This window comes from Eimeria necatrix, genomic scaffold (assembly GCF_000499385.1).
Source record: "Eimeria necatrix Houghton genomic scaffold, Enh_scaff1015, whole genome shotgun sequence".
NCBI classification, from domain to species: Eukaryota; Apicomplexa; class Conoidasida; order Eucoccidiorida; family Eimeriidae; genus Eimeria; species Eimeria necatrix.
In genome coordinates, this window is record NW_013651823.1 from 1 (window position 1) to 9,883 (window position 9,883).

The 9,883-nt window shown below is 52.5% G+C and overlaps 1 protein-coding gene across 1 annotated transcript; it reads right to left on the reverse strand.

Moving 5' to 3' along the window:
* Positions 1-7,357: 7,357 nt before the first annotated feature.
* On the reverse strand, positions 7,358-9,475 carry ENH_00000550 (hypothetical protein; the record flags this gene model as incomplete). Its single annotated transcript, XM_013578117.1, has 3 exons — positions 7,358-8,255; positions 8,548-9,008; positions 9,239-9,475. Coding segments are annotated over 3 exons (1,596 nt in total), but the record flags the coding sequence as incomplete, so codon positions are not given.
* Between the last annotated feature and the right edge of the window lie 408 nt (positions 9,476-9,883).

Sequence of the window (9,883 nt, forward strand, 5' to 3'; positions counted from 1 at the left end):
CCCGCCCCAGCTGCTGCGCAGGGCGGGGGGGCCCCCGGGGGTGAGCTGCTGCAGGGCGGTGAAGGGGAGGGGTCTGAAGGCCCCAGGGGGGGGGCCCCTGGGGGGCCCCCAAGGGGGGCCCCCAGGGGGGCCCCCTGGGATACCCCTAGGGGGCCCCCTAGGGGGCCCCCTAGGGGGCCCCCTAGGGGGCCCCTCGGGTTCGACTCGTCAAAAGCCATGGAAGGCAATGTGAAAGAACAGAAGTCGGAAGATTTGAGTGAGCTGCAGCAAAAGGGGGGGTCTGCTGCTGCTGCTGCTGCTGCTGCTGCTGCTGCAGCTGAGACTGCTGCGGCTGCTTTTGCTGCCGCTGCTGCTGCTGCTGCTGCTGCTGCTGCCTCCCGCGAGTTGCTCGAAGATATAAAACAAAATGAATTCGAAAAAGAATTCAAAAGAAAAAAAATCCACAAATGGAAAAGAGACAAACTAGTAAACCCTAAACCCTAATGCAGCAGCGCAGCAGCCCCGCACCCGCCGGGTGGGGCCCCCCGCCTAAACCCTGAGCCCTAAACCCTAAACCCTAAACCCTAAACCCTAAACCCTACTTCTTGGCTGCTTTTCACTAGGGTTTTCACTTCGGCGAAAAAAGCGCAAAAAGAAATTCGGATTTTCCCGAGTTGCTGCTGAACCCGTTGAGGTGTACGTACACCTCAGCAGCAGCCGAGGGTTTCATTGAAAAATCCAAAAACAATAAATCAAATTAATTACTTTTTGCGTTTTTTTGCAAAATAAACCCTAGGCGTTCTGTCTTTTCCCCAAACCCTAAACCCTAAACCCTAAACCCCAGAAGCGCGCTGAACTCATCGACACACGCGAGATCTCCGCCGCACGCTTCGCTTCCCTTCGAGGGTTTAGGGTTTAGGGTTTAGGGTTTCCTGCGAATGGCCCAGCCCGAGGGTTTAGGGTTTAGGGTTTACAAGTGGCCTGTCTGGTAGTTCGCTTCTAACCACTTGAGCAAGTACTGCTGCTTTCTGTTTGGCTTTTTCACTTTGCTTCTGTTTCTTGGAGGGTTTAGGGTTTAGGCTTTAGGGTTTAGGGTTTAGGGTTTAGGGTTTAGGCTTTGGGGCACAGGATTTAGGGTTTCGAGCTGAGACGCAGGGTCCACGGTTTCGCGTTTGGCGTGTAGGGTTTAGGGTTTAGGGTTTAGGGTTTAGGGTTTAGGGTTTAGCGTTTAGGGTTTAGCGTTTGTGCGGGTTTGAGATGGGCGCGAAAGCAATTGCAGTAACACAGATAAGTGTGTAGTTGTCTAGTGTCTTTTCTTTCCTAATTAGGGTTTAGGGTTTAGGGTTTAGGGTTTAGACTAAATTTAAGTATGCGAACAGACCCGTAAGTGTAAATGCCCTGAAGGACTGAAACAAAGGCTTCGCGTAAACCCTGAAATGATAACTTTGCACGAAGCGAAACCCTAAACCCTAAACCCTAAACCCTAAACCCTCGCGAGGGTTTAGCGAGAAGCAGCAGCAGCTGACTGCTTCTACTCCGATTGAATTGCATTTCTATTTGACTATTTATAATTTAATTATTTATTTATTTTTCATTTTTTATTTATTTATTTCCACTTATTTTGTCTATTTGCTCGATTTGAAGTTGGGCTGCGCAGAGAGCTGCGCAGGGTGTACCTACACTCCGTGCATGCAGCAATAAACATGTAATATATATTTTCAAAAGCAATATAATATTTATATTTGATTTTATATTTCTGTAATATAAATAACAGTTTTAATATTTAAATGAAGTGATTACAATAGTTTTAATGGACACCAGAAGAGCCACTGGGGTGTACGTACACCTGCTGCTGTTGCGAAACTTTTTGCAAACTTTCGAACTTTTGAAATTTTTGAAAATCCCAATTTGGAATTTAAAATAAAATTATAAATATAAACAAACACAATAAATGAAATGTGCAAAGTGCGTTTCATGGGTTTATTGCAATATACTGGATTCTATAAGTGCAACTTGAACAAAATTATGTCATATTGAATATTGAATGTTGGAATGGAAATAATGCAACAAAATGGGGAATATAACATTATTTTTATTCTTTTCCACTTTATTTATTGCAGGAAATTAACAAAAAGCCCCAAAAGTTCCCCAAAAGTGCTGCATGCAGCAGAAGTGAATTTTGCGCAAATTCGTGGACTTGGGCGTTTGCGGTGTACGTACACCCCAGAGGTGTACTGCCACTTCAAGTTCATCGGAAGGAACACAAAAGTGGAATTTAAACGCTTTTTCGATTTAAATGAATTAATTTATATTTTAATTAATTAATTTATTTATTCTAAATGCGTTTTGCATATTTATATCCTTCAAATTGAAAAAAAAACTTCATTTTTGTGCAATTTCAAGAAGAGTGGAGGGGGGTTGTGCCCTACAACTTTCAAGAAAAAAGAAATCTTTTAAAATTCAAATTCAAATAAACAAAAATATATTTAAAATTAAGAAATACTTGAAGTAAAAAGTGAGAAAATAAAATAAATTTTAAATTTTAAAACAACTTTTGACTTTTCAACTCCTCAAAAAGTCGAAGATCTTTTATTTAAATAATTATTTTAGTATTTTGGTTCCCACAGAAATGGCCCGCGAACAATCCTGCACTGGCCGCAGCTAAACCCTAAACCCTAAACCCTAAACCCTAAACCCCAAAAGCTAAACCTGAGAAGCACTTCGCAGAGTCATATGTCTTTTCGCCTCTGGCTCTGACAAACGGACCCTGAACCTGCTTTAGGGTTTAGGGTTTAGGGTTTAGGGTTTACGGATTAGTGCTTGAGCGCTTCAGGTTTGCGCTTGAGTGTTTGCGTGTTTTGGAACTAGGGTTTGTGGTTTGGGGGTTTAGGGTTTAGGGTTTAGGGTTTGGCTTGTTTGTCTACGGTTTAGAGTTTGGGGTTTGGCGTCGACAGTTTAGGGCCTAGAATTCATAGTTTAGGGTTTAGGGTTTAGGGTTTAGGGTTTATGGTTTAGTGTTTGATGTCATTGTAGAGTGGCTGCCAGCCTGGGGCTCAAGGCAAAGAAAGGGTTCAGGGTTTAGGTACAAAGCGTATGGGAATCAGAGTTCAGGGTAAAGGATTGGGGTTTCAGGGTTTAGGGTTTAGGGTTTAGGGTTTAGGGTTTAGGGTTTAGGGTCTGGGGCTTGGGCTCCAGGGTTTCACAAGTCTGTAGGGCTGGGCGCTGTAAGTGATCGCTGGTGACCTTCGCGGGCGGGGAGCCTGCAAACCCTAAACCCTAAACCCTAAACCCTAAACCCTAAACCCTAAACCCTAAACCCTATCCCTTAAAACCTGATTAGTGAATTGATCAATTCAGGAACTTTTTTTTGAAGCCCTAAGCCCCAGAGCAGTAAAACTCCAAGCCCTAAACCCTAAGCGCTAAACCCTAAACCCTAAACTCTAAACCCTAAACCCTAAAACCATAACCCCAGCTCTTTTCTTTTATTCTAAAATTAAAAAAAATAATTTAATTTTTATTTTTAAATTTTGTTTTTTTGATTTCAAGGCGAAAACGAGGGGATGAGGGCCAAGGCCGCAGCCGCCAAATGACGCAACCCTAAACCCTAAACCCTAAACCCTAAACCCTAAACCCTAGACCTTGAACCCTCGATTGAAACCCTCAACTTTCCATCCAAGGTTTCAAAGTCAATTTCTCGGGGCCGGGAACGGAGCCCTATCTCCCAGACTGTCGAGCCTAAACCCTAAACCCTAAACCCTAAACCCTAAACCCTAAACCCTCAACGATGGCTGCAGCGGAGAATGAAGCAGAGGTTTTTGTCCTGGGAACTTCACCGCCTGAAGGGCGCAAAGCAACAACAATCAGCAGCAAGAAACGCATGCAGCTTGAGGCGAGCCGCCCAACTAGGGTTTAGGGTTTAGGGTTTAGGGTTTAGGGTTTAGGGTTTAGGGTTTGGAGTTTACGCTTTACGGCCTCACCGCCGAAGGTGCAGCTACAATGCGTGGCTGCTGCTGCACAGCAGGAGCGCAATGGCCTGCAGCAGCAGAAGCAGCAGCAGCAGCTGCTGCTGCTGCCGCCGCTGCTGCTGCCGCTGCTGCTGCTGCCGCTGCTGCTGCTGCCGCTGCTGCTGCTGCTGCTGCAACAGCTGCGCAGGCCCAAAGCTGCTGTTGCAGCAGATGCAGCAGCAGGAGAGCCAGAAGCAACAAAACGAACTGCAGCAGCAGCAGCAATATTCAAAACGACTGCAGCAGCAGCAGCAATATTCAAAACGACTGCAGCAGCAGCCATGGAAAAGCTGCTGCATCTCCTTTTGGACAGTCCATGCAGGGTCTGGACTTTAGGGTTTAGGGTTTAGGGTTTAGGGTTTGGAGTTTAGGGTTTAGGGCTTTTGCGTTGCAGCTTTTAAATGAAATTATGAAGGAACATCCAGATATCAACAAGCTTAGGCAAGGATGCCAAACCCTAGACCCTAAACCCTAAACCCTGAACCCCAAAACGTAAACCCTAAACCCCAAACTCAAACCCTAAACCCCAAACCCTAGCGCTTTCCGAGTATACCATTTCACCCCCTCGTGTTTTCATCTAGGGTTTAGGGTTTAGGGTTTAGGCTTCCTTTCCTAAAGTTTCGACATCTAGGGAGACGCAAGTTTAAAGCCTAAACCCTAAACTCTAAACCCTAAACCCTAAACCCTAAACCCTAAAACAAGGTTTGCCTTCTTCTCAGAATCCTGCAGACATTCGATGTCGACTACAGCGTGAGGGACCCGCAGAGCGGCCTCAGCGTTATGCACCATGGTAAACCCTAAACCCTAAACCCTAAACCCTGAACCCTAAACCCTAAACCCTAAACCCTAAACCCTAAACCCTGAACCCTAAACCCTAAACCCTAGACGCTAGAGGCTGATTGCGGGGCCCTGGCAGTTCCGGACCCGAAGGCGGCATGATTTGGGGTTTAGGGGCGCTGAGGGTTTAGGGTTTAGGCAACTCCAAATGACGCTGTCGAGGGTTTAGGGTTTAGGGTTTGGCCTAAACCCTCATGGGTGGGGCTGCGGCTTGCGGTGTACATACACCGCTATTGCTGCGCAGGCTCACGCCGCTTCATCTCGCCGTCCGCGAAAACGCCGTTGCTGCCGTAAATCCTAAACCCTAAACCCTAAACCCTAAACCCTAAACCCTAGAGTGTGCCAGCGCTGCAGTATAGATCTGTCAGTTTGCTTCCCTTTTCCTGCCACGGGCTCGAACCCTCTCAGTGCAAGCCTTAAACCCTAAACCCTAAACCCTAAACCCTCGAGGGCTTAGAAGCCTCTTGGCCCCTACGCGCGGCGGAACAGCAGGGTTTGGCGGGAGCGCGAGGGTTTAGGGTTTAGGGTTTAGGGTTTGGCGCAGGCGAAGGCGCTGCTGTTCAGCAAAGAAGCCGAGGGTTTAGAGATTGATGTGGATGCTGAGGACTTTGAAAGAAAAACCCCCACGCAAATGGCCAGCAGCAAAACCCTCAGAGACATGCTGCAGCGCTACAAGCAAACGCGGGCCAAAGCCCTCAAAGACGAACCCCAACCCTAAACCCTAAACCCTAAACCCTAAACCCTAGCACTCGCGCCAGTCCGCAGTTGGGCCAATAAAAGGGCTCCGCCCATGCGGGGCCTCTAAGCCTCCGCCAGCAGCTTCCACAGCCACTTTCAGGTGTACAGACACCCCAGAATGAGGTGTACAGACACCCCAGAATGCGGTGTACAGACACCCCAGAATGAGGTGTACAGACACCCCAGAACGAGGTGTACAGACACCCCAAATTGAGGTGTACAGACACCCCAAATTGAGGTGTACAGACACCCCAAATTGAGGTGTGCAGACCCCAGATCGAGGTGTACAGACACCCCAGATTGAGGAGTACAGACGCCCCAGATTGAGGTGTACAGACACCCCAGGACGAGGTGTACAGACACCCCAGACTGAGGTGTACAGAGACCCCGAAGGAGGTGTACAGACACCCAAACTGAGGTGTACAGACACCCCAATTGAAGTGTACAGACACCTCAAGTCAGGTGTACAGACACCCCAGCTGGAGGTCCACCCAGACGGAGGTGTACAGTCGCCCACAATTCAGGTGTACGTACACCCCAGCTGCGGTGTACTCACGTCTCCCGGAACTGAGGTGTACGTACACCCCAGCTCATCTGCACGTACACCTGAGGTGTACGTACACCTGAGGTGTACGTACACCTGAGGTGTACGTACACCTCAGACAGGCTGCAGGCTGGAGGGCCGCGAAGGCCCCGAAGAGCTGCGGAGACACTTCAGTTCGAAAGCGCCAGAGGCTCCACTCCGCTGCACAAGGGGCCCCCAGTTGAGCTGTACGTACACCCCAGCTGCATGCACACCCCAGGTGTATGTACACCCCAGCTGCATGCACACCCCAGGTGTATGTACACCCCAGGTGTATGTACACCCCAGGTGCATGCAGACCCCAGGTGTATGTACACCCCAGGTGCATGCACACCCCAGGTGTATGTACACCCCAGGTGTACATACACCGCAGGTGTATGTAGACCCCAGGTGCATGCAGACCCCAGGTGTGCGTACACCCCAGGTGTACGTACACCCCAGGTGTATGTACACCGCAGGTGCAGCAGCGCGTAGCCCAGCTTCGGGTGTACGTACACCTCAGCGCAGACCGCCAGCGCCGTCTTCCTCGGGCGCGGCTCTTCCAGCTCATTCCCGGCCCAGCTAGCCGCCCACTTGGCTAGCTAGCTAGCTGGCTGGCTGGCTGGCTGGCTAGCTAGCTGGCTAGCTAGCTGGCTAGCTAGCTGGCTAGCTAGCTGGCTAGCTAGCTAGCGAATACAACAAAGACATTCTTGAGACTAAAGGGCCCCTCAGGGACTCTGTACACAAAGGGCAGCTGGACTTGCGGCCTTGGGGCCAGCTAGCTGTGGCTAGCCAGGTTTTCGAGCTAGCTAGCTGCAGCTAGCTAGCTAGCTAGCTAGCTAGCTAGCTAGCTAGCTAACAAGCGAGCTAGCTAGCTGCCTCTCAGTCCAGAATTAATAATCACATGGGGCGGATATGCCGGAAAGGCACACAGCGCCGCTCATTCCACCTGGCTAGCTAGCTAGCTAGCTAGCCAAATGGCAAGCCAGCTAGCTAGCAAGCTAGCTAGCTGGCAAGCTAAACGGCTAGCCAGCCAGCTAGCTAGCTGGCTAGCTAAACGGCTAGCCAGCCAGCTAGCTGGCTGGCTTGCTAAACGGCTAGCCAGCCAGCTAGCTGGCTGGCTAGCTAGTTCGCTAGCTAAATGGCTGGCTAGCTAGCTGGCCAGCTAGCCAGCTAGCTAGCCAGCTAGCTAGCTAGCTAGCCAGCTGGCTAGCTAGCCAGCTAGCTAGCTAGCTAGCTAGTTGATTAGCGCGCGTTCCGAGTCGGCTGCTGCATCTGCGTGTAGGGCCTCGTCCTCGAGGGCCTCAAACGGCTCTGGCTCTGCTGCTGCTGCTGCTGCTGCTGCTGTGAGCTGCTGCTCGCTGCTGCTGCTGCTGTCGCCGCTGCTGCTGCTGTCGCTGCTGCTGCTGCTGGGGTGCCACAGCCACTCTTCTTCGTCTTCAGCAGCAAAGCTGGCAGCAGGGGCCAAGTGAGGGTTTAGGCTGGGGCTTGGGTCAGCTTCTGCTGTTCTTGCTGCTGCTGCTGCTGCTGCTGCTGCTGCTGCTGCCCACTCCCGCGCAATTGCTTCTTCAGTTATGCTGCGGCTGCCGATGAAGGGAGCAGCAGACACGGCAAACTCGACGAACTGTTTGGGCAAAGTGCTCTTCTTGCTGCTGCTGCTGCTGCTGCTGCTGCTGCTGCTGCTGGGGGGGGCTTCGGGCGAGGGGTTCGGCTCTGCTGCTGCTGCAGCAGCAGCGGCGAAAGGCTTTGCTTCTGCTGTTGCTGCTGCTGTTGCTGTTGCTGCTGCACCCTCGCATGCGGCTCTGCAGGACTCGGACCACTGCAGCAGCACAGCAGCAGCAGCAGCATCCGTCGGTGCTGCTGCTGCTGCTGCTGCTGCTGCTGCGTTCTGCGGTGTACGTACACCCGAGGCGCCGCGCGCCCCCTTAGCTCCTCGAGACACAGCTTTTGTCATAGCAGCAACTGCTTCTGCTGCTGCTGCTGCTTCTGCTGCTGCTGGCACGTGGGAAGCAAACAGCTGCTGCAGCTCCCTGTGCTGCTGCAGCACCTCCGCCTGCTGCTGCAGCAGCTCCCCGTGCTGCTGCAGCAGCTGCTCTATGCCCACAGACAGCGAGAGTCCCAAAGCCGCCAGCCGACTGCACGCACACAAACCCTAAACCCTAAACCCTAAACCCTAAACCCTAAAGCCGAGACGCTACTCCGGCAGCAGCAACAGCAGCAGCAGCAAACGAGTCCAGCAGCTTGGGAAACACTGCCGCGCTTAATCTCTTTCAAAGCAGCAGCAGCAGCAGCAGCAGCAGCAAGTCAAGGGCATCATTATCCGCAAAAGCAGCAGCAGCAGCAAGGGCCGCATCATCAGCAGCAACCGCAGCGACAGCCTCAGCAGCAGCAGCAGCAGCAGCAGCAGCAGCAGCAGCAGCAGCAGACCCGTAGATGGCGAGCAGCGGCAGCACCATGCTGACGTGGTAGCCCAAGTGCAGCAGCTGCGAAGCAGCAGCAGCAGCATGTTGTATTGAAAGCTGCAGATCAAAAGCAGCAGCAAGCAGCTGCTTCAGGGACACAAAAAAATCTATAAATTGCTGCTGCTGCTGCTGCTGCTGCTGCTGCTGCTGCTGCGCGAAGGAAGCGCTAGCGCCGCCCCGCGGAGGCAGCTGCTGCTGCTGCTGCTGCTGCTGCTGCTGCTGCTGGCGCGGCAGCAGGTGCGGCTGCTCGTGAGTCAGCAGCGGGCGCGCCTGCTTGATTAGCTGCTGCAGCAGCAGCTGCTGCTGCTGCTGCTGCGGCCCTGCTGTTGAGGGACACAGCAGCAGCAGCCGCAGCAGACGAGCAGCAGCTGCCAATACACCTCGAGCCTTAAAAAAAAAGGGGGCCTTCCGGTGCTGCGCATTTATCTGCAGCAGCAGCAGCAGCAACAGCAGCAGCAGCAGCAGCAGCAGCAAGAATGGGATAAGCGCAGCAGCACCGAAGCAGCAGCTGCAGCAGAAGACTTCCTTCAGCAGCAAAAGACACAGCAGAGAAAGTAAGGCAGCAGCAGCAGCAGCAGCAGCAGCAGCACATGCAGCATCAGCAGCAACAGCAGTGTGAGGGCTTTGTTGCTGCTGCTGCTGCTGCTGCTGCTCACCTTGTACAGCAGCCGCTGCAGCAGCTCAAGTTCAGCAGCAAGCCACAAAGCCATCTTTTCCCTAGTTGAATGGAGGGCTTTTGCTGCTGCTGGGTCTAGGGTAGCAGCAGCAGGTGCTGCTGCTGCTGCTGCAGACATCACTTCTGCTGCAGCAGCAGCAGCTGCTGCTGCTGAAGAGCCGCAACAACGCCCCACCTGCTCAACGGCAGGCGCAGCTGCTGGCGACGCGGTCTCCATTGCCCGCTGCTGCTGCTGCTGCTGCTGCTGCTGCTGCTGCGCTGAAAGGCAGAAGTGCACTCGGTCCCACGCGTGCTTATTTTTGCTGCTGCTGCTGCTGCTGCTGCTGCTGCCTCTGCGTGGCGAAGACAAGCTGTTGAGTCTAGGGTTCGCCGCCGCACCTAAGGTTGCGGCTGCTGCAGTTGCTGCTGCTGCAGTTGCTGCTGCTGCAGTTGCTGCTGCTGCAGTTGCTGCTGCTGCAGCGGCTGCTGCTGCTGCTGTTGCTGCGCCTGTTGCTGCTGCTGCTGGAGGTGGTCGGGGGAGACACCGGGAGTGCCTCCAGGGAGGCGGCAGCGCTCGGTCACTTCAGGCGGCTGCTGCAGCAGCAGCAGCAGTTGCAGCAGCAGCAGCAGCAGCAGGTTTTTTACT